Source organism: Numenius arquata, chromosome 21 (assembly GCF_964106895.1).
Source record: "Numenius arquata chromosome 21, bNumArq3.hap1.1, whole genome shotgun sequence".
Taxonomy (NCBI): Eukaryota; Metazoa; Chordata; class Aves; order Charadriiformes; family Scolopacidae; genus Numenius; species Numenius arquata.
The window spans coordinates 932,061-959,527 of record NC_133596.1 but is presented as its reverse complement, the minus strand read 5'-3'; the positions used below and the strand labels follow the sequence as shown (position 1 = coordinate 959,527).

The window sequence follows — 27,467 nt, the reverse complement described above, 5'->3', positions numbered from 1 at the left end:
TGGGCTCCCCTTGGCTGGGGATGATTTCTGTAATGGTTGGGAACTGAAAGGCTCTCACTGTTTATCTTGGATTTCTGCATCCGGCCTTGATGTTCCCAGCCTCTCCCTCGCCTCCGGCCATTTGTTTGCCTCCTGCCCGCTGTGCCCTACAGAGCTGCCGGGGACCTCCCGGCTGTGTCTGCCCTCTCCAGCCTCCCTGTGTCGGGGGTGACGCTGTGAGTGAGCAAAGCATTCAGAAATAACGCCCCATCATGGGGGTGACACCATGGTAATTTGGAGCCACCTTGAGAAGCATTTGCTTGCCCCCTTGGCGGGCAGCAGTGACAGGATCTCCCTCTGCACTGGCTCCATCGGCAATGACTCTGCAGTTCCTGCTCACATCCAAAACCAGTGAACCCCAAAAGTCATGTCTCCCCACTCCCAGGCAGAGGCAGCCCTTGCTCTCAGGCAGGTTTCCGCCCTCTTTGCTGTCTTTTTCAAGTACTGGAGCAGGAGCAGGGATTGGCAGAGGTTTCACGAGCCGTGCAAAAACTCCGTGGAGTCAGGATCAGCCTTGTCTCTGTGGTATTTTACTTTCCTCCCTCTGACTCCCCCCTCCCTTTCCTGCCCCAGACTTTCCAATTTCCACTTTGTGGGATTAAACCAAAAGAAGGGAACTCTGGGAACTTTCCTCCTCTGTAATTAAATTCCTCTCTTGTTCCTTTACTCCTTGGTCCTGCTTTGGAGGAGGGTTGAGCAGAGTCCTCCCAGGACCTGAGAGTGCTGCTCTTGGCAAGCTTGGAGGATGCTTCACCACAGAGGGATCCTCCTTTCTTTCAGCTCCAAAAAAGTGTCCCTGTGTGCCAGCCTGGAGCCTACAGGACCACGCGGTGGAGTTTGGGAGCTTCCCTTTCCTACTGCGAATTCCCCTTAGATCAGAGAGACCTGGGGAGACGCAGGAGGTCAGAGCTAACTGTGGTTATAACCAGGCTCTGCTCATATCCCAGACCAGTGGGTACCAGCGGGGTGAGATGCCTGGGGGAACCGAGAGGTCCTGCGAAGAGTTAACTCCATCGAGACTGATGGCTTCCTGGGGCTGAGCGAAAAGAGGCCTCGAGAAATGAGCTCATGTTCACGGGAAGCAGAACTTCAAAGGGGCCAGGCATGTTTGTTTAATGCTGGTAACTTAATTCAGCTCTAATCTGTCTCTTCTGCTGGCTGCCAGTAGAGGTGGAGGAGTGCGGGTCTTCTCCCAGGCACGTTCACTGTCGGGGGCCTCCCACTCCCACCAGTGTTTGCTCAGCTGGGGTGACTGGGCAGGGTGCTGGTGGAGCTGGGGCCCGGCCGCACCATGGGGAGCCTTCAGGAGGGCCCAGGAGTGTGATGGGAGGAAAGGGCAGTCAGGAGGTGAGAAGGAACTGCTCTCTGCGCCCTAGGTTGGTCACTGCATCGCTGTCAGGATGTGCTGTCCATCCCTGCCGGGAGAGCTCTGCTGGCCGGTGGCCAGATGGCTATGGGCTCCCCGGGGTCTCCTGGAGCTCCTCTCTCCATGCAGCACAGCATGGAGCTGGGCAGGCCAAATCAACACGCGCCACAGAGGAAACAGAGCTGCGGGGTGGCTGAACCCCTCTCAGCCTGTGGGCTGGGGCTGGAGGTCGGCTCTGCTGGGCTCACAGACCTCGTCCTGGGCATCCTCGGCTCCTCTGCGCCAACTCAGCCCCAGTCGGGGAAGGCAGGTCCCTGTCACCGTCCTAAAGGGAGGGGGGTTTCTGTGGGTGTGCAGCATCCTCCGGCTTCACCCCCTGCCAGCTGGGCACTGCCAGGGTTGTCTCTTGGGCAGGAGTCCCCGCTCCCCTCCTCACACGTACAGCATCCTGTATGTCTTTTCATGCCTCTTACACACGTGTTCTTCTACCCTTAAACACAAATCCTGGGCTTTTGGGAGTGTGAAGTGAGATGGACTGACTTAAACCAGGGGTTGGACGGCAGCTCTGAGCTCTGCTCGAAGGGTGGACTGTGTTCATGGTGGGGTTTGCCGTTCCCTTGCACAGGAGGTGCTCGTGACTCGTGGGTTTACTTCAGAGTTTTAGAAATCAGATTTTCTTGACTGTTTCCAGAAGAGCTGTTTGCCGTTCGTTCTTACTGAGCCAAGCAGTTGGTCCAGAGAAATACTGATTGAGAAATATTAATCTATCTATGCATAAACCAGCTGAATTAAGGGTGCGTGGGGCATCAAATGCAAACTTACTGCAAAGGTTTTGGACTTGCCTGTTGCATGATGGGGTCACTGTTTCAGAATTAGGGCAGAAAAGAGGAGAATGGAGTTTCCCCATCTTTAGATATTGCAGCACACAAAAGCAAGGCCAAAAGACACTGTGTGCACATTGCTAACAACGTGGACTCTTCCAGCAGAAGAGCCTGAAGGTGTGTTGGAAGGGATGGAATTGTCCCCATTGACCAGGGCTGTGGCTTTCCCTCTGAGCCCTGTAGAGACTCAAGTGATGCTGTAGCAGATACGTGGCAGGAGGGGGTTGGTACTGCTCAAACAGAGAGCTTTGAGGTTTAGATTAAGTTGTGACGCACACGAGCAGTGTACGAGTCTGTGCAGTGTAGCAGCAGTGTTGGTAGGAAAGTAATTTGGGAGGAAAGCGGAGATTGAAGGAGTAAAATCCAGAGGTCGGCTCTTGTGGGTTGTTGCGGGGGGCAGCTGAGCCCCCACCAGCCGCTCGCACACCACCAGCAGGAGGGGGCAGAGCATTGGAAGGGTAAGAGTGTGAACACTGGTGGGTTGAGATCCAGTTCAAAGGTAAAGCAAAGGCTGCTGGTGGCAGGCCAAGCCAGGCGTTCACTCCCTGCTCCCCGGGGCAGGTGTTTGGCCACCCCCAGGCCAGCCGGGCTCCATCCCACCCAACAGGGACTCGGGAAGACAAACACCATCGCTCCCATCATCCCCCTCCCTCCTCCTCCCCCAGCTCCTCTCACTGAGCACAGGGGCACAGGGTCCGGAATGTCCCTCTGGGCAGTTGGGGGCAGCTCTCCCGGCTGTGCCCCCTCCCAGCATCCCATGTCCCCCAGCCCATCGCTGGCAGGGGGGTGAGGAGCAGAGACGACCGTGACACCGTGCAAGCCCCTCTCAGCCACGGGTGAAAAACGGGGGTGTTACCAACACTGGTTTGGTCACAGACCCAAAACACAGCCCCATGTGAGCTGTTATTGAAGAAAATTAACTCTAGCCCAGCTTTTGAAAAGCTTTTTGCATGCATTTTACTGTTTCTAAATGTCCTGCTCTTTGGGGAGCTCAGGCTTTTATGGCTCTTAAACAGGATGGAAACAACCCTGCTCTTGGGTCACTGACATAAGTGAAGCGTGGATTTGGAAAGCTGCTTTGGAGAGTCCCTCTCTGTTATAAGCAGTGCAGAAAATCAATATTTAGGATCGACCTAAAGAGTAAGGATTGTTGCTTAGTTACTTTAAATCCTGTCTGGGGAGAAAGAGAGCAAGAGATGCACACACAGCCGGGGCTGCTGCTGCTGCTGGGGTTCAGCGCAAGACAGATTGAAGAGGGAAATAGGAGACTGTGATAAGAAACACTGTGAGGAAAGAAGAAAGAGATAAGAGGGCGGTTAATGATTGTAGTTTCTGGGGCCACCTGCCCTCAGCAGGGAGGTGGGGTGAGGGAAATCCCTCCTTAGCCAAGGCACGGTCTTGTAGACAGATGAGTCCGCTTCCATGAGAAATTTAGGTTTTCATAACCCATCCCAGACTAGAGGAAAGTTCAGCTCTTGGTAGTCAGGGAAACACATGTTGGAGGAGAATCCATGAGAAGTTATTTTTCTTTCTGAAGTGGTTTGTGGGATGGAGAGCTGTGAGCCCCCGGGGGAAGAGAAACCAAACCAGAGTCTTCTCAGGTACCTTCCAGCTCTGAGATCTTCCCCTGCAGAGGTGATGCACCGAAGAGTCCATCCACACAGGTGAGGGGACATGGGCCGGGGAAAAGGGACTGAGCAGAGGGGATCAGGGCTTTCTGCCTTCATGTGTTGATTGTGAACGCAGGGATCTAAGATTTTCTGCAAGATCTGGTTGTTTACATGACAGAGCATGTAGAACACTTTTATTTAAATATTAGCTTTAGATTTCAAAGAAATGCCTGCATTTTTCTGGGGTTTCTGGGATTTCTCAGGAACTGTAGTTGTGATTTGCCTGAGAAAGTATGAGATGTTCACGGGCCCCTCAGGAGCCCTGCTGCTGGCTGTGTGCGTGATCCCACCAGTGCTGCTGCTGGAAGATGCTGTGGAGGGATGGTCCTTCTTGGTCTCTTGAAAAGCAGCTCATTTTCCAGGTCCTGAGAAGTCCAGATTTAATCCTTGCACACACATGCATACATGCAGCTCTGCCATTGCAATAGCATCCCTTAAGGCTGCTGGACCATGTTTAGCACATAGGATCATAGAATCACAGAATGGTTTGGGTTGGAAGGGACCTTAAAGACCATCCAGTCCCACCCCCTGCCCTGGGCAGGGACACCTCCCACCACACCAGGTTGCTCCAAGCCCCCTCCAACCTGGCCTTGAACCCCTCCAGGGATGGGGCAGCCACAGCTTCTCTGGGCAACCTGGGCCAGGCTCTCACCACCCTCACAGCAAAGAATTTCTTCCCCAGATCTCATCTCAATCTCCCCTCTTTCAGTGTCAAACCCTTCCCCCTCATCCTGTGGCTGATCCAGAGTCCCTCCCCAGCTTTCCTGGAGCCCCTTTAGGGACTGGAAGGGGCTCTAAGGTCTCCCCGGAGCCTTCTCTTCTCCAGGCTGAACCCCCCCAACTCTCTCAGCCTGTCCTCACAGCAGAGGGGCTCCAGCCCTCCCAGCATCTCCGTGGCCTCCTCTGGTCCTGCTCCAACAGCTCCATGTCCTTCTGCTGTTGGTGGCCCCAGAGCTGGAGGCAGCACTGGGGGTGTCTCCCCAGAGCGGAGCAGAGGGGCAGAATCCCCGCCCTTGCCCTGCTGGCCACGCTGCTGGGGATGCAGCCCTGGATGTCCATGGTTTCTGGGCTCCAGTGCACATTGCCGGGGCGTGTGGAGCTTCTCGTCTACCAACACCAAGTCCTTCTCCTCAGGGCTGCTCTCCAGCCATTCTCCACCCAGCCTGATTTGTGTGTGATTTGTGTATGGATTTGTGCTTGGGATTGCCATGACCCAGGTGCAGAACCTTGCACTTGGCCTGGTTGAACTTCATGAGGTTTGCAGGGACCCATCACTGCTGGAGGGCAGGGAGATACCATAACCTTAAAAATGAGGATGCAGGGACACACACAGCTCTCAGCCACCTGCCCCCGGTCCCAGGTACAGCCGCCAAGGGCTGTAATGCAGACTGTGGGCTGGGCTGTGCCTCCTACTGATGCTGGGTTCCTCTGGGGTTCCCTGGTGGGTTCGTTACACCCTTTTCCACCCTTTGGATGCTCCATTAACAGGGGTGACACCGTGCTGGCTGTGGGAGCGGGGCAGCAAGGAAAGCGTTAAGGCTGGGTGGGCAGAGCTGGATGCTGGAATCTGGAGGAGTGGAATTGCTGCCTTGGCACCAGCCCAGCTGGCGGAGAGGCCCAGCGTGGCCGGGAGAGCTGATGTGGAGCACGTCCTGCTGTGCCAGAGCTGATAGGGAGCCACGGCGAGGGCAGGGGACACCCTGGTACTTGGCACGGTTAAGCCTTGAGCGCCTTCGCCCGGGAATGCTCGAGCTGTGGGACACTGCTCCCTCTGCCAGGGCTGGGCCACCCTGAGAGCACTTTCCTCTGCTTGCAGAGCGAGCAAAAGTTAATAGTAGTAGATAGTTGCCATGGGGATATGCTGAAGTGGAGCTCAGGTCCACTCCTGGGCTCGCCAACCCTTGCGTGTGTTACACAGCCCCTGCTGCTGAGCAGAGCCTGCAGTGCCCGGTGCTGCGCCGGGAGCAGGGACACCGGGAGGTGATGGAGAGGCACAAAATGCTGACCCTGGAGAGAAGGTTCATGAAGTTCTTCATCTCTCACCACCACTGCCGCAGTGTGATTTACTGGTTAACTGCTTGGTGTCTTCAAATGAAGGTGATGATCAGGTGCTAGATGTTCTGCCCATGGGTGAAGGTAATGTGTGTTTTATGACTTTATTTTTGATGTTGCTTGGTTTCTCTTCCTCCTTGGGGGCAAGAAGACAGCGGCGAGTGGAGGCGCCTCTCCAGGAGTAGCTGGCAGGGTAACACCCAGGGGAGCTCCTGTTCTTCACTGCTGGGAGGAGGTGGAAGAGTATGAATTACTGTCCCTTTAGGAGTGAGCTGGGATTTGGAGCTCATACACCAGGCTGGGTGGCATTTGTTGGTGTCAGGGTGGCTGGATTTGGGACCACAGAGGTAGAGCTCATTACTGACAGCGGGAGAAGGTCACACAAAGAAGTTCAGGATTTTCTCTTTTATCACGAGTCTAACGCACATGCGGCCGCGGTGCCGCGGTGTCGCTGCCTTTGACACCGCTGCCGGAAGATCCCAAGGAAAGACTCTGGGGCTGTTTGGAGCCAAGGCGATTTGCAGGACTCCTGGCTGGGTGCGGACGCGTGTCCTGGAACATGTGTTGGCTTTGGAGCTCTGAGGCTCGGAGAAGAGCACCCAGCACAGCAGGAGGGTGCTGCCCCTCCGGCCCCCTCTGGAAGTGACAGTGCCCGCTGTGCCCACTGAGTGCCCAGTGCCCAGTGCGTTTGCTGAAACGGCAGACCTGTGGCTCAGCAGGAACGGTGCATCTGGCATGTCACAGACCTGGTGTTACTGTGCGATATCCTGGGGTTGGCAGGAGCCTCTGGGAAGAGGAGCTGACCTGGGAAAGGCAGAGTGTCCACCATCCCCCAGTCTGTCCTTCATTCCAGTGTCTAGGCCTTCCTCCCAACTGACTTTTCCTTATCCGTTTTATTCTAAAATATTTCATAATCCGGAGAGGGTGGGTTGTATTCAGGACATTTCCTTCCATTTTCCATCCTGCTTTCTGCCCCAAAACAGGGTTTTAAAATCTCAGGGCATTACTGAGCCTTGGGATGACGTTTCTGCAGGAGCATCGCTGTTGAGACCTTCCTCTCGTCGGCTGAACAGCGCTGGGGTCACTGCTCCATTTTGGCACAATCTCTGACCAGTAACAGCGGTTCTGCTGATGGGACATGGTGCAGGACGGTGCTTCTGTAGGCTGTAGGTCTGAGTGCTTTCAGGGTGGAATTGGACAAACTCAAGGAAGGACAATGGTCCAGGGCTGTGATTTCTGGGGGTCTAAAAGTGTTGGACTCGGGATGTCCTGAGCTGCTGGTGACAAGCAGGGCTGGTGTCTCTGCCTGCCCCATTCCCTGCTGCCAGGGTTGGAAGGAGAGTTAGAAAAGCTAAAAGTATGCCCGGTGTAAGAATTTGTGTACTTTTAGGAGAGCCACAGGGAGAGCACGGTGTCCCGTCTAGGTGAAATGTTTTAAACACTATTAAGAAGCTTCACGTGGAGGATTTAGGGCTCCAGGGTTCCTGCCTGTCACCAGCACAGACACGATAGCTGTTGGTGACAGGATCTTGGTCCCTTGTGGGGATGCTGCTTCTGATGCGGGCAAGTGCTGGAGGAATCAGAGTCATCGACCAGACTCTTCTCACAAAGGTCTGCAAAGGCTGCGCACGGTTAATAGGATGGTTGTGATCAAAGCAGCATACCCACATATGGGACAAATTGGCCCATTTTGGTGGGATTTTTCACAGTGTCTCTATGGGATCAAGAACATCACATCATGTTCTCGGGACCTGCTGGGAAGCTTCTTCATTTTTTTGTTTCCTCGCTATTTTTTGGAGAGGGGAATTAAATGCTGTTGAGTCCAGCTTTGACCCTGGCCTTGGCGAACAGGAATATGTTGCCACAGCATACGTTTTATTGAATCTGGGAAGTTCATACTGAACATTCAGCCCCACTTGTTACAAAGATCTGACCTTTTGTGGCTTCTCACAGCTCTCCTCTTGATCTTCAGTATTTTTATAACTTCTGAATAGCTTTTAAAAAGAACAAAAGGTGGAATAAACCACACCCACCTCGCAGTCTCCTTGTTCTCTGTGCACTGAGACGTTGAAGGTGTTCTGCTAATGTTTAACCAGGAAGGCAAAGCTAAAGAAAGAGCTTCAGAGAGGAGCAGAACAAGCAAAAACCCCAGGAAGGGGCCTGAATAGCTTGAACATGGCAAGAGTATAGAAACATTCTCATTCTCGACATGGGGTGTTGGAAACCCATAGGTAATTAAGTCCTAGGGGCAGAAGACGGGATCAGTCAGTAGATTGACTGTGGTGGCCTCTCATGCTGCATGTTTTAAGGGAATGTATGTCCTGGAGGTAGCTGATATAAATAGCAGTATAGCTGTGCCGTATAGCCTCCCGCGGGCTGTGAATCTGTGCAGAAACCAGTGACCTCTCTCCTGCTGCGGGTGTAGTTGGGCTTGGTGGGACCTGCTGGCAGAAGCTGAGTCTTACCCACTCTGCAGGTTGGTGTCTTCCTGAGACCATGGCTTGAGGACCGCTGTGTGGCCCAGACATGTGGGTCGTCCCTGGTGCTTTGGGCAGCCTTCCGTGGTACATGCTCTGCTGATGGCCTCTCCTGAAGCACCGAGCCTGGAAGAGCTGCATTACAATGTTTTTTCTGAGGTGTGGAAATGAGTTTATTTATGTTGTCGGTGTCCGTGTCGGGACCAAAGGTGCTGGTTCTGCTCATGTACCATCCAGTGAACAGCCGGGCTCTTGCTGCTGGAGTCACTGTGTGTCCGTGGGCACCGTCATCCAGGGGACGATCTCAGCCTGGCTTTGGGGTAATCAAATTGAGCTTGAGTGCTTCAGATTTTTGCTTGATGTTGTTCTGACTTTGCCAACAAATATTGACGTTGCCATTTCTTTTGGAGCTCCCTGAACACCCCTGTATGTCTTCTTTCACCTGCTGGTGCCTCCCTTCAGTCAGGAAGCTTGAGTTTCAGCTCTGCCAATACGTTGCTCACGCTGGAGCTCCCATCTCAGTTCTCATGTCCCTTTTGTAGTTCAGAATGTCTCTGTTTTAATTCTGTAGCTGCTTCACAGGCCATCCAGCTGGCAGCCGGTCACCAGTGGTGTCCCTCAGGGCTCAGTTTTGGGGCCAGTCTTGTTTAATATCTTTATTGATGATCTGGATAAGGGGACTGAGTGCACCCTCAGTAAGTTTGCAGATGACACCAAGCTAGGTGGGAGTGTTGATCTGCTTGAGGGTCGGCAGGCTCTACAGAGGGACCTGGACAGGTTGGATCAATCGGCCAAGGCCAATGGGATGAGGTTTAATAAGGCCAAGTGATGGGTCCTGCATTTCGGTCACAACAACCCCAGGCAACACTACAGGCTTGGGGAAGAGTGGCTGGAAAGCTGCCCGGCAGAAAAGGACCTGGGGGTGTTGGTGGACAGCCGGCTTAACATGAGCCAGCCGTGTGCCCAGGTGGCCAAGAAGGCCAACGGCATCCTGGCCTGTATCAGGACCAGCGTGGCCAGCAGGAGTAGGGCAGTGATGGTGCCTCTGGACTGGGCACTGGTGAGGCCTCACCTCGAGTGCTGTGTTCAGTTCTGGGCCCCTCACTACAGGAAGGACATTGAGCTGCTGGAGCGTGTCCAGAGGAGAGCCACCAAGCTGGTGAGGGGTCTGGAGAACAAGTCATAGGAGGAGAGGCTGAGGGAACTGGGCATGTTTAGTTTGGAGAAGAGGAGGCTGAGGGGAGACCTCATTGCCCTCTACAACTGCCTGAAAGGAGGGTGTAGAGAGGTGGGTGTTGGCCTCTTCTCCCAAGGGAATAATGACAGGACCAGAGGAAATGGTCTGAAGTTGGGGCAGGGGAGGTTTAGATTAGCTATCAGGAAGAATTACTTTCCTGAGAGAGTGGTCAGGCACTGGAACAGCCTGCCCAGGGAGGTGGTGGAGTCACCATCCCTGGAGGTATTTAAGGAACGTGTAGACATGGCACTTCAGGGCATGCTCTAGTGCCCGAGATTGTTGGTTGCGTCTGTTTGTGGGTGGGTGTGGTGTGGGGTTGTGGGTGTTTGTTTTGGTTTGGTTTTGGTGTTGTGTGTGTGTTGGTTTTGGATTTTTTGGGGTTTTTTTTTAATTGGTTGGACTCGATGATCTCAAAGGTCCCTTCCAACCAAGAAGATTCTGTGATTCTGTAAAACAACACACAGTTACAACAGGTTTATTTTTGCAGTGGGCTGGAGAAGATGAGGCTGATAGGGGGGATCACAGCAAGCAAGAACTCAAGTTGTGCTGCTGCCAGTTTATTTGGAATAAGAGGTAGTGGGATGGGGACAGAAGGAAAACTGCTGATTTGGGATGTGAAGAGGGTGGTTGTAGACAGATTTGGCATTTGCTTGTCCTCTGCATTTGAACCATATGCCCTGGTAGTTCCATTGCAGCTCTTTGAGCTGGTACTTGGGCTCGGAGAAGGAGCTGTGCTCCAGCCAGGCTGGGGGAGCCGGTGCCCCCATGCTCTCGCTGCGCCTGCAGTGGAGAATCTCACTGGCCTTGCAGAGCTGGACCCGGAGATAAGTTGTCTGAGCACTGAAGAAATAAAAAATGATGCCGGCACAGAATGCAAGCCAAGGCCACCAGCTTTGTGAAAACGGGCTGCAAAGATTGCTGGTCACTGGCTCGTACAAGCAAATATTTCTCTAAGGGTGATGAGGACACTCTGTATAGAGCAAATAACAGCGCTGTGCAGTGCGGGCTGTAATGCTGGGCAGTCCAGCTCTGTACCCTAAATCCCTCAAACCAGCCCCGCTGCCAAAACTGCCACTTTTCTCTGCAGTGGAAGTGCCTGTGCCAGGTCCATTCACAGCATGGTCTTTCTGCTCCTTTGCTTTGTCTTCCGGGAGCTGGGAGAGGGGATGGCAGGGAAACGGGAGGGGCTGAAGGAACGACTAGAGAGAGTCCAGAGGAGGCTACAAAGATAATGAGGGACTGGAGCATCTCTGTGCTGAGGAAAGGCTGAGGGACCTGGGGCTGTTCAGCTGGAGAAGAGCAGACTGAGAGGGGATCTCATCAATGCTGAGCAATAGCTAAAGGGTGGGTGTCAAGAGGATGGGGCCAGGCTCTTCTCAGTGGTGTCTTCTCCGGGGACAGGATAAGGGGCAACAGGCACAAACTGGAACATGGGAAATTCCACCTGAACATGAGGAAAAACTTCTTTCCTGTGTGGGTGGCAGAGCCCTGGAACAGGCTGCCCAGAGAGGTGGTGGAGTCTCCTTCTCTGGAGACATTCAAACCCCGCCTGGACACGTTCCTGTGCAACCCGCTCTGGGTGACCCTGCTCTGGCAGGGGGGGTTGGACTGGATCTCCAGAGGTCCCTTCCAACCCCTGCCAGTCTGGGATTCTGTGGAGAAGTAGGAATGTGCTGTGCCTCCAAGCTCCAGCCACATAATTGGCAGCATGAGACATTCCTGGCTGGTTGTACAGATGTTCCACAGAAAAAGCGTTGAGAGATGAGGAGCTCATGAGCTGCTGTTCGGGGAGAAGCTTCTTGGCTGCTCCAGCGGTGGCCAGACTGGTGCCCTCTTCCCTTATCCAATTCTAGCCTTTGCAGTATTTTATGAAAAAGACACATAACTCGGTTTACCCATTCATTTGATAACACTACCCAGTGGATACAAAGCAGTTAATGTCTTTGCGGTGGTGGGGAGCAATTTAGACCTGGGTTTGGGACTAAGTAAATCTGTGTGCTCAGCACTGAACTGGAAATGATTTCTGCTGAGGACAAGGATTTGGGCATCCTTGCTCTTCACAGCGCTGTCGCTGCCTTTGTCTCTAATCATGTGCCAGGCACTTATCTCTGTTTATTTTGCCATCAGCAGCACAGGGACCGTGCTGACCCCCGGGGCCTTCTGGTGAATGAGTCCGTTGTGTTGCACGTCCCTGACACTAGTGCCGGCTGTCAGAGCACTTTCCCCTGCATTGAGGAGTATCTGCACACAGACGTTTATACTCTAAAAAGTGTCAACTGCTAAGTAATAATAAGAGTTACTGTCTTTGAAATTATGCTGGAAACTGGATCACAGAGTCATAGAATCATAGAATTGTCTAGGTTGGAAGGGACCTTTAAGGTCATCTAGTCCAACCATCAGCCTAACTCTGAAAAAAAAAACAAAAAACCCAACAACAACAACAAACCAACAAAAAAACCCAAAACACACCCACATCACTAAACCATGCCTCTAAGCACTATGTCAACCCGTCTTTTAGACACCTCCAGGGCTGGTGCCTCAACCACTTCCCTGGGCATCCCATCCCAATGCTTGATAACCATTTCAGTGTCAAAATTTTTCCTAATATCCAATCTGAACCTGCCCTGGCACAACTTGAGGCCATTCCCTCTTGTCCCATCACCTGTTCCTTGGGAGAAGAGACCGACCCCCCCTGGCTACACCCTCCTTCCAGGGAGTTGTAGAGAGCGAGAAGGTCTCCCCTCAGCCCCCTTTTCTCCAGGCTGAACCCCCCCAGCTCCCTCAGCCGCTCCTCATAAGACTTGTGCTCCAGACCCCTCACCAGCTCCGTTGCCCTTCTCTGGACCCGCTCCAGCACCTCAATAAATAAAAAGCATTAAAAGCTATTTTACATTGTATGCTAAGCAGAAGAGTCAGAGCAGTGTGAAGGAATTCTTAAAAATGCTCCATCTGATCAAAGAGTTTTTTAATGGGCTCATTGGAGAGCAGCCCCCCGCTGCTCTGGGCATGCAGCGGGACAAGGCAGAGCTCGGCCCTGCCTGAAGATCTGCCCGGAAAGGCTGGAACTCTGTGGAAACAAGAATCCAGGGCTCAGCTGCAGGTTTAAGGGCTTTTTGCTTGATTTTTAAGCAGCATAATGAGGATTTCTGTTCAGATGGTTTCTACCGTGACATCCAATGTCCTGATCTCTCATTTTTCCAAAGTGGAATCTTTTCTCCTGGCTCTTCGTGGCCACTGCTGTGCTTTGAGCTGATGTTGTTGTGCAGTGAACGTTACAGACTAAGTTCTCCATCTTGAAGGAGCACCAGGCAGCTCAGAGCCCATCATTTTCCATCTGAAGGTCGGAGTAGTTTTCTCCACACTCATTGCTTTGTATTTATCAGTTTGACAGTCACCTGCTGTTTCCTTGCCCCGAAACTCAGTCTCCTGCCTTCTCTCTGGAGCTGCTCACAGGCTGCCACCATCCCATCTGCCCTGGAAAGTGTGACTCATTAGAAAACTTTCTCACCTCGCTTATCCCCTCCCCAGGTCACTCATGGATACGTTGAGCAGTGCAGATTCCCCTGCGGATCCCTGTGCACTCCCATGTAGTCGCCGTCCCTCTGCAAGGATGACTGTTTGCCCCTACCTCTTCTAACCCTTGATTTGTCCCTATAGAAACCTTCCCTCTTACCGTGTGGCTCTTCGGTTTTCGTAAAAGCCTTTGGTGAAGATCTCAGTGGCTTTTGGAAGGGCAGGAAGGCTGTGTCCTGTTCCTCCACGTGGTCTCTGACCCGTCCAGACTCTTCCAGGTTTGCGAGGCTGGGTTTCTGTTACAGGAGCTGGATTGTCACTGCCCGAGTAGCTCACATTCCTCCTGGGGGCTGCATTCGTGGATAAAGCCTCAGGTTTTCTCCAGAAAATGTTTTAGCCGGATGCACTTTGTACTTGGGTAAAATTGGCTGCTTGGGTTTAGCAAAGGGGGAATGGGGCGGACGGGGATGCAGGGAAGGACAGTCTGGGTGATGCAGAAGTCTCTGGGTTTGAGTTCTGGGATTGGACTGGGATAAACAGATCCAGAATCAGGGTTTTCTGGTCTCCAGCTCCAACTGCAATCTCCAGCTGCTCTTTTCGCGTGTCCACGTGTGGTTATGGTTAGAGGTGGGACATTTGGGACTTTCGCAAGTCTGGCGTCTTCAGGCAAGTTGCTATACCTTGGGCTGCCTCCGAGACGTGTCCCGAGGTGCGGTGAGCCCCGGGGAGGGTTTCTGAGACCCCTGGCTGCTCTGCTGCCAGAAAAAAATGGCGGCGTGTCATTCCCAGCGTGGTTTAGGGCACATGGGGATGCCTTGAGAGCTGCAAGTGTAAGACTTGTGCTAAAAGCAAATTGCAGTTGCTGGTATCGCTGTGACTCCTGAGACTTTTTTTTTCAGTTGGTTTATTTTTGTAAATAAAACAACCATAAAAACGCCACAGAGTTGTGCCAGTGGGATGTACAGTGGCATCTGCAGTGCACAGAGCTCATCCAAGTGCACACAAAAAATTAAAATAAGAAAATTGCTGCTCCAGACCATGCAGATTTCTAAGTCTTTAAGAAATGGGACACTCATGATGAATGTTCAGAGCCTTTCAACAAATGTGTAAGGCATTGCTTTAGTTTTAGGCTCTTCTTCATGTGCCTCTGGAAGTCCTGCCCAAAACCAGACGTTAAAATGCAGCCTGATCGTCAGGACGCGCAGGACGGAGATGGTTTTAGGACTGTGGCTTGCATTTTTTGTGCATGTGACTACTAGCCAGTGAGGTCTGGGAGGGGATCGGGGAATAAAGCACCTCGTGGCTTCCAGCGAAGGCAACAGCAAGTTTCAGTAGTTGAGAGCTGAAACTGGACAAATCTTGTGTGAAAAGAACACACGTCTTTGGGAGTGAAGATCACTGATCATGAGAACACCTCAAATGTGCTGAATCAGGCAGAGCTTGGATCTTCTCGCTGTGTGATTGTGTCGGATACGTCCTCTGAGCTCTCCGCCTGAGCTCAGGCAGACATTTTAGCCTGGAAGCAGGTATCCCTGGAGGAGACAATGAATTATCAGAATAACTGCATTCTGACTTTTAGATTCCAGGATTTGGAGGATTATTCTTAATCCTTGTCCTTGCAAGGAGCCCATGTCTTCCACCCATGCTCTGACCCTTCCTCCTGTGTTATTTCTGCCTTGCCTGCTGGGAACTCAGGATGTGCCAAACATTCAGTCTTCCCAGAGCCCGTATTTAGGTCCCACTCGTGCTTATGGTGGCCAGTGATGACGGTCTCTGCTTTGGGAAGAAGTGCAGGGGTTTGAAGCTTTTACATCTTCCTCTTGGACAGGCACCGAGCTCTGGTTCCTCTCCAGCTCCAGCTTCGGGATGTCTGGGTTTGAGCTGCTGCATCCAGGGGAGGGTTCAGCTGGGTCTCAACAAGATTTCTGTTCTCTGGCAAATCGGCTTATCTTAAAAATGTCTCCCTAACCCACCTCTTTGGGTCACGCTTCTGACCTTGCAGTGCTGAAGAAGGGGCAAGGGGCAGCTGGAGCACAAAAAAGCCACTGGACGAGGGGCCTACAGGGCCTTCTCCGTAGGTGCCATAAGATGGATGAGTGGCATTTGCAGTCCTCTCAGAAACCACCCCTGCGTGTCAGGAACCTGTAATGGTCATTGCTGATATCTCTAGAGAAGGGGGTGAGCTACCGTTACATCTGAGAGTACAGTAGCCCATAGCACATAAAATGGAGATTTCAGGGTTTGTGGTCCAGCAGTAAGTGCAGACTGATACATACCCGGGGTGTTGGAGAGAAGGGCAGGAAACCGTTCTCCATCTTCAACTCTTCTCTTCCATATTTTCCTACCTGTTTGGGCTTCGTTGTTCTTATCCCAAGGACATAATTTTGCCTTCTTCAAGCTGTAACAAGCCTGAGATAAGCTGATGAGTGACGAATGCTGCTTTCTAGTATTGGCTAACCCTCAAAGTGGGGGCGGCAACTTTATGGAGTCTCCTGTAACCAGTAGTTGGAGTCACAGTGCGGTGGCAGCCGCAGGTGCTGCCAGTGCCGGGTGTGACAAGGTACATTTTGGCATCAGGAAATAGAGCCTAAAGTCTTGAATTTTCTATCAAGTCTCTTTGTTTCTGCAGGAAGCTCAGAACTCTTGTTTAAACTAATCCTTCAGTGATGAATAGCCCGGTCAGTGGCGTCCGTCCTCGGTGTGGCTCTGAGTTCAGCAGCTCTTGATCCTGCGCCTTCAGGGTGATGTTTCTCACTGCAGCCAAACTGCTCCGATGCCACCCGACGCATTGCTGTGTCTGCCTTGTGCTGGATGTCCCTATGACCCAAAACAAGACCCTTCAGCCAGCAGAAAACTTGCGTTGATTAGTTTTCTGTTCCATTAATGAGCTGAAATGATTAACCACAAGTTCATATTGACGCGCGGAAACAAACCTTACAACTCGCAGAGAGTTATAAAGCAGGTATGTTTATTGCGGCACCGGGTGCAAGGGGGATTTCTCCTCCAAACTTGCACACCGGTTTGTGAAGCAAGCGTCCATTTATGGTGAAAAGCATACATATTCATTAAGGTGGGCAGGTTATTATAATTAAAGGCGTTACTACTCTAATTATTTCCAAGAACTCATTATCAAAAATCTCCTCCCCTGTCCTGACCAGATGGACACCTTTCCCAGACAGTTAGGTTCCTCCTCAGCACCTCCTTAGCATGCAGCTGCTCCCGCTATCTTATACACAAGGCCATTTCTTTATCTTGGAATGCTGGGGCCCCGAGCTTTTGTTCTTTCCCAGACTGTAATACATCCGCACTAACAACCTGTAACCGTTCGTTTTCTGAATCAATATCACAGATCCATTCAGGTCGGGAGGGATCTCTGGAGGTTGCAGGACCCGACTCCTTGCCTGAAGCAAGGCCAGCTTTGGAGAGGCGTTGGATTGCTCAGGGCTCATGTGAGCGCTGAAGCTGTGGGGCAGGACGCTGCACTCCTCAGCGACAGCAAACTGTTCATTTTTTAAGAGGGTCCCACTTGATTTTCTGAAAATTTGGTTCCTCTCAGTGTCTCACCATGGGGTGAAAACAGTGGACCAAGGAAGAAGAAGGTGGGGGTGGCACTGGCAGAAGCTCACTGTTGGCGCTGGCACCATCACTGGCTGAATAGGACACAGTAAATGGAAGCTTTGGGCAGTTAGAGGATCTGTGGGTGTTGGTTTGCAGCTGTGAGATGACCTGATCGCTGGGCACAGCCGTTGCCAACGCTGGAGCTCGGCGGGGAGGTGCCAGCGGGGCTGAGTGCTCCCTCCCGCAGCAACCCCCTGCTTAGAATCATGGAATCATGGAATCCTAGAATGGTTTGGGTTACAAGGGACCTTAAAGACCATCCAGTTCCAACCCCCTGCCATGGGCAGGGACACCTCTCACTAGCCCAGGTTCTAGACCCACTAGCCCACTGCTGCTTGGCCATGTCCTTGTAACATTAGGGGCTGGAATCCTGAAGGAAAGTAACAGGCACCTGGCAAAATCTTTAGGCTCCTTTAGGAAGCGTCCAGTCACTGGAGGTGGTTATAAATGCCACGAGGCAGCAGCGTGGCCAGCCTGAACTCTGGGTGGGATGACTCTCCTCTGGAGTGGTCAGTGTTTCCTCATCACACTAATTGCATGCAGCTCAGCACGTCTGGTAGGGGCAAGAAAAATGAATTAGCATGGGCTGGTGTTTTCTCAGATTCTGGTTAAAATCAAACAAAAAGCCAGGCAAGTCTGCTGGATGGCGGTGGATCATGGGAGGATAAGACTTTTTTCATTAAAACACTATTCAGGTCAGAAAAATGTGCCTTATATCAGGCTCATTCAAGCAGCCACAGGAGAAAATATTAGTGCATGTTCAGTGAAATACTCACTGGTGTATTCAGCGATGCTGACAAGCACTGAGCGACAGTGGAGGTCATTTTCTGTCTATTTAACGCCCTGAGCTGCTGCACATTCAGCTGTACCTTCCCCTGTTTGGTTGAACAGTACTCTGGGCTGTTCTATCCATCCCTGTGGCGGCAGGGACGTGCTGTGGGTGGTGGCAGGTCCTGGGGACACTTCTCTGGGTGGCTAAATGCAATGAGGTTTCCTGTTGCAAGGGCTGCCCTTGCTGAGATACGGCCTCTAGTGCTCTGAAACCAGAACCGATTCTTTAACCCTGACAAATTCACGTCACCTGTAGTGTTTTTACAGATGAAGTGGACAGTAGATCTTTCTAGCATTTATTGTACCAAAAGATAAAATATTTTTTAATTATAAAACTATATAGTGAAACCTTACACACCAGGAGTTCATCTGGTATCAGACTCCTTTTCCCTGGCACTGGGATTTTCTAGGTTCCGGTTCAGGAGCCAAGGGCAGCTCTGCCCACTGCATCCCAGCTACTCTGCGGTAGCTGCTGACCTCTGCGTCCTAAACATGCCCTGGCCATGTGGCCTTGCCATGACACTGAGCTGGCAGTTGGGGGTCAGCTCCATCTGCCCTGCTGCCCCTGTCTTTGGCACTGCCAAGGAGACAGAAATGCCCAGAAATGCCCGTGTGGGTGCAGGCTGCAAGTCCCAGTGGCAGCTGGGACCTGGGGAGTGGGAGAGTCATCTGCCCGTGTGAAGTCCTCTGGTCCTGCTGTGAGATAACACCAGTCCTGGCTTCCAGCTGCCTGAAGGAATCCAGGTTTTCTCAGGCCTGGTCATGCCCAGTCTCCCTGGGGAGGGCATAGGGTACCCCAGAGCTGGTAAACGGAGCCAGACCAGAAGAGCGAAGCAGGATCCTCCACCTGCAGTGGCTTGTTCACGTAAGGCCATAACAAACTGCCACTGATGGGACCTTATACAGATGTCCCCACATCTAGCGGGGGTGTTAGCAGTGCTTTGGTTAGCAGTGAAGCAGTTCCCGGAGCCCTCAGGTCCTTGCCCCATGCCTGGGGCATCTCCTGGCCCGGGGCTGGCTGCTGGCACCTCGCACCACTGATCTGCTCCAGCCCCTGAGAAGCCTGGACTGGGCTCGGTTTGCTGCTCCTGAGCCGTTGGCAGGGAACGGTGTCCTTGTGCCAGGGGAATCAGCCCTTGCTCACAGTAACTGCTCATAGAACCCTCACTAGAAAAACCTTAAAAATCCCTTTCTGTACCCACAGTGGTGCAACTGTCAGGGCTGTGGGACTTCTGGTGTCAATATTTTATTGCGCTGGATCCTTAGCCAAGATTGACTCCTTAACTATAAAGCGCCTCAATTCAAAAGTGGGTTTTTTTTTTCCGAATTCAGAGCCCCCATGTTGAATACAGTGAGGTTTCCAGGTCTGAGAAACAAGACGTCCTAAAGGTCACTGTTCATTTTTCAAAGTCTAGGAGGGTTTTGGTTTTTTTGCTTTTTAGCAGAGGTTTAAATCTAAATGAAATACTGCTCTGCTGAGCTGGGCCAGCTCATCTCTAGCCTTTAGCAGGACTTGGGAAAGATGAATGACCAAATTCAGGGGATTTGTGGGCAAATACACCAGAAACTTGTTTTTTCTCATGGAAAGTGTGAGAAGATAAGGAAGGGGCCATGTGCTGGCACTTCATGTACCTCTGGCAGCGCGGGAGAGGAGCAGCGCAGCCCATCCGACTGAGACGAGCTATTTCTCAGGGCCGAGAGCAGGCGTAGAGGATGGAGCTGGTACCCTCCACTGCAGCTCACTGTAATTTAGGGACAGAGCAGATTTGAGCCGAGAGAGGGGATTTCCAGCCCAGCACTGGCTCTGTGACTGCCAGGCAGGCCTAGGCTGATCCTTGCCCTAGGAATGCTTTCAGTGCTTTTGCCTGCTCGCTGGCAGGTCACCACTCGCAGGAGGAAGAGCTGTAGGTGCCAGTTATTTTCAGGAAGGAAGGTACGGCTGAAAGCGTGATCCTTCTGGAGCTCAGCCTATCCAGGCTCAGCCACAGTGTCCCACAGCTCAAGAGCAGAGCCAAGGATCAGAGCGTTTGGTTTTTATTCTGGCATGGAGAGCAGGAGCCTCCGTTCAGGGGGCTGCGAGTACTCCAGGTTTTCCCATGTGACTGTTTAAAGATGGAGGCTGCTCTTGTTTTGATTCTCGCCTGATTTAATTATATTTGCTTTTTCTCTTTTTATTTCAGTTGTGATTCCAAAGAGCCCTTTACCTGCCTCCGAAGTAAACTCGGAGAAACCTAGCATGCACAGTAGCACAAAGACTGTTTTGGGGCATCAACAAGGGCAAAGGCGTCGCAAAACAGGGAAGAAGCGTGGTCGAACGACCAAAGCGCTAATCCATCACCCCATGCCTACACCCTCCAAGTCAGTGGAGCCTTTGAAATTCCCCAGAAAGAGAGGCCCCAAGCCTGGCAGTAAGGTAAAAGCTGATGCTGATGCAGGCGGGTGAAAAGCAGGTGCTGCAAGTTCTGCCATGGGATGGTGCATGCGTGTGTTTGTGCACGTTTGTCTCAGCCTCTGGCTGTGTGACTGCAGCAAGTAGGAGACCAAAGGGATGTGTGGGCTGGGAACATCCCTCAGGAGTCCAGCCCCAGAGCTCTAGAGAATGTCTGTATCCTAAAGATCATTTCCATCAAGAAACTGTGTCTTTGGAGCTGCATTAGCTGTGAAGTAGCATGGCAGATGCTGTGATCATGGCAGGATGGCCAAACGGTGGAATAAGCTCTTCCGTCCATCGTGTGTAGCTAGTCTAAGTCAAGCAGAGGTGGCAGATCTCAGGCTTGTTATTTTTTTAGGATTGTGGTTTATAAAATACACACATATTGATTACTAGGTTCTTGAGACTCCCCGTCATCACCATCAGAAGTGTGTCATGTTCCACAGTGCCTTGTCTGTTGGATGCAAAGGAGAGAGTGTAGTGATCATGGGTGGTGGAGGAGAGCAGGGATAAAGGGAGAAATATCTCCTCTTTTTCTGCAGAGGAAACCTAGGACATTGCTGAACCCAGCACCCACCTCTCCAACAACCAGTACCCCAGAACCAGACACAAGCACTGTGCCTCAGGACGCTGCTACAATCCCCAGCTCTGCCATGCAGGCTCCCACAGGTAAGGGTCTCCAACCACCTTCTTGGCATGGGTGCACCGTTAGGAGCTGCAGCACTCACTGAGACATACCGAGACATTCCCAGTTCTTCCTAAACCCGGACACCAGCGAACGGTACAGTTCCAGAAAGGCTGGGCTAACAGAGAGTGTGTCGGGAGGAAGAGAGATCAGATCAGCTGGTCGTTATCTCTCTCTCCGTTTTGGAAGGAAAGAAGTCGTAGGAGGATTGCGAGTCCATCTGGTCGGTGCAGAGAGCCCTTTCCCTGAGCTCCCACGTGCATGCGAGTGACTCCACTTCTCGTGCCTATCATGCCCAGGGCCAGGTCGGTGGGCAGCACCTCTCGTGACTCCCAGATTGTGCCAGGCACAGCCCTGAAGCCACAGCAAGATGCAGAACAACTGCTGAACGCCAGTGGCAATGACGGGTTCAGCTTCAGCCAGGATATTGAGGCAAACGGGGAGGAGAGGGAGCAGGGCAGGAGGAGGAGCAGCCATGCAGAGTATATGCTCTGCTACAGCTGTGAGATGTAGCTGAAGGTGACTCTGGGCAGGAAAGTCCAATGCAAAGCTGCTTTTTCTATGTTTGGTCAAGCACTGGATACGGGCTGAGCCCTCTGTTCCCCCAGAACATAACTGGTCAATAATTAGAGGAACCTAAAGAACCCAGTTTCCCTGAAAAGTGGGTGCTGCGTTCCTTCATCTCCTTTGAACATCGCAGGCACCTTACTGGGCTGGCATGGGAACCAGTTTGCAGCCTGCCTTTGGGAGCCCAAGTGCTGGGGAAAGCGCAGGAGAAACAGCAGGAGCTCGGAAGGCGAGTGTGAGGCAGGAAGGTGTTGGAGACAATTCCCCTCTGTGGCAGCTCCGCTGTCGGGATGCAGATGGGCGGTCATGGTGGATTCCCCTTTGTGAGTGCTTTGAGAGTCTTAAAATCTCAGCATCTCTCAGGTCGGATTTTAGGCATCTGTTTCTTGCTTTCTTGAGTGGGTTAATGGCAAACACGTTTCTCATCTTGGCAGTTTGCATTTACTTGAACAAGAATGGCAGCACTGGGCCCCACCTAGACAAGAAGAAAGTTCAGCAGCTGCCGGACCATTTTGGACCAGCTCGAGCTTCTGTTGTCCTGCAGCAAGCAGTACAGGCCTGCATTGATTGCGCTTATCACCAGAAAACAGTCTTCTCCTTCTTAAAACAAGGCCACGGGGGAGAGGTCATCTCAGGTGAGAACCGGCCTGCAGCACTTTGCCTTCGGAGATATCATTGCAAGAATTCGCCCCCTGGAAGATGTCTCTCCTGAAGCTTGGTGCAGTCACGGGCCAGGCGCAGACAGGAGATTTCTGTCTTCTCTCTCTTGCCAAACGTCTGTGTCTGTGTCAGAAGCAGCAGCTTGTGGCTGACTCAAAGCAGAGCACTGGCGTGGCCTCCAGGCAGAGCTGCTGGAAAAGGCACCGAGCAGCCGCTGTGTCCGCCTGGGCAGCGTTATCCCCCTCCCAGCGCTGCCCGAGCCCCCAGGAGGAGGCGAAACGGGTGGGATTTGCAGAACTCCTAACAGAAAGACGAGAAATACCCCAGGTTTTAATTTTGCCTCTAAGCTCGTGTTTCCCCGGATGCCAGGAGTGCAGCCCCTCCTTGAATGCCTTCCCATTCCCTCGAAGGCAGCTCCCGGGGCGCCGCGGCCCCGTCCCTGGCACTGGGTGAGCGGGCTGGTCCCAGCCTGTCCTGGGCAAGGAGCTCGCCAGCTCCGCCAGCGGAAGGCGGTGGCTTTTGTTCGCTCTGGTCTAGAGCAGCGATGCTGAGATACAGAAGCTGCTGCGCAGCCCTGGGCGTAGTCTCCTGCCTTTGCTGGGGGTTTACGTGTTGGGCTCTGTTTGTTTCTGTCTCCAGCTGTGTTTGATCGGGAACAGCACACTCTGAACCTGCCAGCAGTAAACAGTATCACCTACGTCCTCCGCTTCCTGGAGAAGCTCTGCCACAATCTCCGCAGTGACAACCTCTTTGGGAACCAGCCTTTCACTCAGAACAGCCACATGCAGCGCTCACACGAGTACGACCACGACAGGTATCTACCAGGTAGGAGCTGGGGGGGGGCGGCGCTGTAGGGACCCCCGGTGCTCCGTGCCCTAACCCAGATGTGATCTCTGTCTTGGAGGCAGGTTGTGTGGCAGAGCCCTCTCTGCGGGATTTGTGGCGTGCATGTACATTTGTGCACATGCCCACAGGGCTCTTTTTGTACAGGGTTCCAGTTGCTGTATTTTCTGCCTGTCGGTCTGATTTCCATTTCTGCCTGTAGGTTTCCGCTCATCCGTGCTGTCTCCTCGTCCTCCCTCCTCTCCTTGCCCCCCAGTCCTTCCCGCCTCCTGTAATCTGGGTATAGTGACTTCATCCAGTTAGGAATTGAGGGGAAAGACTCTGCGTGAGAAATAGAAGAGTGATAACATGTAGCAGGTAAACCGTAATTAGAAATGGAATTAAACCCTAGCAGAGCGTTTTCCAGCAGCCAGCGCGTCCAGCCCTGGCTGAGAGCTTGGCCCATTCCGGGATGATGCGTCTGAGCAGAGGTGGCTTTGTTTTTCTTGGCATGGCTAATGCTCTGCTGGGCTGAAGCAACACCCCCGGCAAGATAGTTCATGCCACGATGCAAATCGTCAGGCTGCAAAATTGCTCGTAAGCGCAAGCGGTGGAAAACAAGGGGACCAATAGTTTCCCCACAGAGCTGTGCACTGGAAACAGCCCCTAGGCTGAAAGCTGCCTCGGCCCCGGCTGCAGGGCACTGGGGGAGCCGCTGCTGGGGGAATGGCAGTCGTGGGGAGGATGAGAGCTGTCTGCACCCTCTTTGACAAGTGTCTGGTGCTGATCTGCTGTCCTGTCTCGCTTCCTCCACTATCTTTCTGCCCCTCGAGTCAGCAAGTTTGAGGTCTTTCCAGAGCTAATCCTTTGGATAATTATGGCTCTGACGAGAAAAGTGAGAATTTCTAATGTAAAAAGATAAGTACTTAAGAAGAGCTGTTTAAGGAATAAATGAAGCTTAGGGCCAACAGGCCAATCTCGCAGTGCTCCGTTGCGTCTCGCAAAGCCCCCGTGCTCAGGGGAAGGGGTTAGTGACAATGAAAAGAGCGTGAGGATGTTGGAGTGACTGTTCCCTGCTCCCTCCATGGCTGGGGCTGTCAGAGCCGGGAGCGGGGAGCTGGGCTGGGCTGTGGGAAGAAGAGCTGTAGGAAGGGGGTTGGCTGCTGTGGCAGGTGGGAACAGCGTGTCTCGTTACTGGGACTAGAGGGTGCTCCTCTAGGGACCCCCCAGTTGGAAGAAATCCCCGTGTTTCAGTGTGGAAATACCCTGTTGTCAGGAGACAGAGCAAAACCAGAATGGGAGGAGGAGGAAGAGGGTCTGGGCCTGGTAGCAGGCTTGGATGGAGAGGGTCCTGTAGCTCACACACATGGTTTCCACCCACCATGAGATGTCAGTGGTGACTGTGCTGAGAGCTGGGCTGCCTGGCAGCATGGAAAAAGACAACGAGCCAGAATTCAGGGAAACTCAGGCAGAGCACCCCACATGACACGATGCTGAGACCTGCCCATCCGGAATTCTTTGTTAGAGTGTTTGCGGGGATTAAAGGAAGATTAAGCACAGTCCAGAGAAGTGCTCACGCCTAGTCCTGTAGTTCACACTGGTGTCTCGGGGATTGTGGGGCATCTGGTCATCTAACATTTTTCTCAAGCACCTGGAAGAATCTACACATTACAGTGGCTTCTGGTGAGGGTAAAGAAACCGTCCCGGCGATTTTGAGAGGGTAAGGCTGGTGATGGAGGAATGAGGATGCCATTGTACAGCGGCTTAAATCACCCAAAGCATCAAGGCTGCCGTGGTCTCGCCTTCAGCTCTGTGTGTCCCGCCTTGGTTCTCATCAGTGCAGGTGCTCGTGCTCTGAATGGGGCTGGTTCTTCCAGAAAACGGTCACTGGTTAGCACTGGGAGCTGGTCTCAGTTCCCAGAACAAACTCGCTTTGCAGGAGGATCACTGTGGATCCCGCGGAGAATCTGTGCGTGTGCTTGGGGTAGAAGAAGGACGGTCTGCAGGGCCCTTTGGCCAGCTGCACACTGGCATTCTGTCTTGCTAAGTAAGGCATAATCATGGAAGTCAGGGAAAAAGATCAAGTTGTACACTAGGAAACAGCAGATTTGCAAGAAAACAGGAAGTTGATGGCTGTTAATAGGAACAGGGATGGGCTGTGAAATGTTGTGAACAGGTAGATCTGATCTGGAGCCACCTGAGGACATAGGCCTGGAGGGACCTTCAGGACCCCTGAGCCTTGTGTCCTGTTATCATGGGCACCACAGCACACGGTGTTGCTTTTGTTAACTCTGGAGTTGGAGGTTTTGCTTTTCCTCTGGAGGCTGCTCCAGGGTTTTTTGCTGAATTTTTAGGAACTATGTTGTAGTTTCTAGCCCAGATTTATTCTTGAGCAACTTGGCATCTGCGTGTCCTTGTCTTTACATTGTCTTTTAGCTTAACTTAGTTCTCCTTCGTCTGGAAGTAGAGAGCAGTCGTATCCTTCAGGGGAGCTCACCTTTTGGCTGCTGTGGTGAGAAGGGCTCTGTGCTCTCCTCATCTAGGGTCAGTTTGAGGTGACCAGGGTGCCACCGAGCACTGTGGGGCAGAGCTCATGGGGACCTGGTGCCACAGCACTGGCACCACCATGTGCACAAGAAACGTCCCTGGAAGCTGCTTTTTGTCGCTGTATCTTTGTAGCAGGTGATGATCAACCCATCCTGGTCACATACCCCGTTATTCTCATCCGTTATTCTCAACTGCACGTTCCCAGCTCATGGGACAAGGCTTCAAGTGCACATCTGCATTTTGCTGCCGGATTTAGCTCCCTTCTGGTACTCCGTTCGATGTATATTTTTTCTACTTTATCTGGGCTGACCCAGGAAGACTTCAACAGACTTCATCAGTGAATCTCTGAAATTTGTGCAAAGTTATTAATAAATATATTAAATGACACTGGGCTTGAGAATGTTCCTCAAGAAAATTAGTTAGCAACTGCTCTCCAGCCTCCTTGTTGTTGCTCAGTGCTCTGCCGACTGCTTTTCTCCTCAAATCAGATGTTTTGTGCCTGTAACAAAGCTTCTGGTAATCCTCGTGTTCTCCATATCAAATGCCTTCCAGAATTCCAGGTAGATGAGACTGACTGCTCTTCCTTTGTCTGACAGGTGGGTTGTTTCCCATGGTAGGGAAGCCGTTGGGTTAGTCCCCTCCAATGAACACGTCCAGCAGTGTGTGCTGTGTGTAACTGCAGTGTTTTACCGACCCTTTCCTCTGGAACCTCCTGCAAGCCTTGTGGTACTGCTGAGGTCAGACACGAGCATTTCATTGCCAAAATAATTTTTGCTCTTCTTTTTTAAATGTTAGCACTGTCTTCCCAGTCACTCCGAGCAGTGCATCGCTGAGGTCTGTTAGGATTTGCTGCAGCAGACCCGGGGTTCCACGTGCGCCTTCTCTCCTAAGTTAGGTTTTGGCTTCCTCTGCACCCTCACCTCCTCATTTGAGTACGTTCAGTTATTTGACTTCCACTTCTTAGTCAATGGTGTATATTTTCATTCCTGTCCCGTTTCTGTTATTCCTTGTCCCCATGCTCAGTGTGGCTGCAACTGGCAGTGAAGGGTGGGATTTGACTGAAGGCGGGTCGGTGTCACAGAGGCATCGACACCCGAGCTCTGCGTGGGAGCTGGCATCTGTGCTGTCACTGGGAGTTACAGCAGCCTGAAGTGGGGGCCTTGGCCTTGACTTTGACCTGAAATGAGATGAGCAGACTCTCCCTGACTGTGACGGCACGCATCATCCTGCCTTGGGATGGCCACAGCACAAACAGATGCGCTCCTCTTCCTCCCCACCAACCTCCCAGGTTAGGAGAGGTGAAATTGTTTTTCCCATGAAAGCTTTCCCGTCATCTGAAGGCAAGGACAACCTTTTTTCTTTTTTCTCAGTCTTTACCTCTCTGTGCAGCATCCTCTCGCTCCGTTCCCATGCACTTGTTAATTTCTGCAGCTGAAAGCATGGTCACGTCTGTTCCTTTGCACCATCTCAAAAGACAGAATGAGTTTAAATAGTTCACTTTGTCCCTGTAGCCACCCTCCTGTGAGGGACACGGCTCCCGGCTGAGCAGGTCCTTCTCAGTTCCAGTAAACAATCTGCTTGTTCTCAGCACCCTCCTCAAAGTGAACATTTATCCATTTATTTAGATTTGGGGGCCTTTCCTCCCAGGTTATTTCCTCGCTGATGATACACATTCATGACGTTTATGGCATCTTTGGAACTGAAGGTACTCTCTTTTTTTGCTGATGTTCCACATCGTGACAGCTGAGTGCAGCTCTGTGCATTACTCCATTTCTTTATTTTCTTAAAATTTGTCCTTTAAAATCAGAGACGCCAACTACAGACCTACTTTTGGTTTATCCTTCCGTTAATTTAACACTGACCTGCTTCTGGTTGCCTGGGCTGTCTTCTACAACCTGACTGTCTGTGTTTGCAATACTTCTAAAACCAACCCAAAACAAAATCTGTTGTGGTTCCGTGGCTGTTTGGTGAAGAAGGTCGTGCAGTTTTACATGTAGAGATATCCAGAGACATTTCTAAGAGCATTTGTTTCCCATCTCTGTCTGGGAGATGAATGTTTCTTACAGGAACT

At 52.1% G+C, this 27,467-nt stretch overlaps 1 protein-coding gene across 1 annotated transcript in view; it reads left to right on the top strand.

Moving 5' to 3' along the window:
* The window catches only part of SCMH1 (Scm polycomb group protein homolog 1), a 60,120-nt gene that overhangs the window by 18,143 nt on the left and 14,510 nt on the right, over window positions 1-27,467 (top strand). Inside the window, exons 7-10 of the mRNA XM_074161928.1 lie at window positions 19,865-20,097; window positions 20,658-20,784; window positions 21,802-22,002; window positions 22,667-22,852. Coding sequence (XP_074018029.1) covers window positions 19,865-20,097; window positions 20,658-20,784; window positions 21,802-22,002; window positions 22,667-22,852 — 747 coding nt within the window. The remainder of the gene's footprint in view (window positions 1-19,864; window positions 20,098-20,657; window positions 20,785-21,801; window positions 22,003-22,666; window positions 22,853-27,467) is intronic.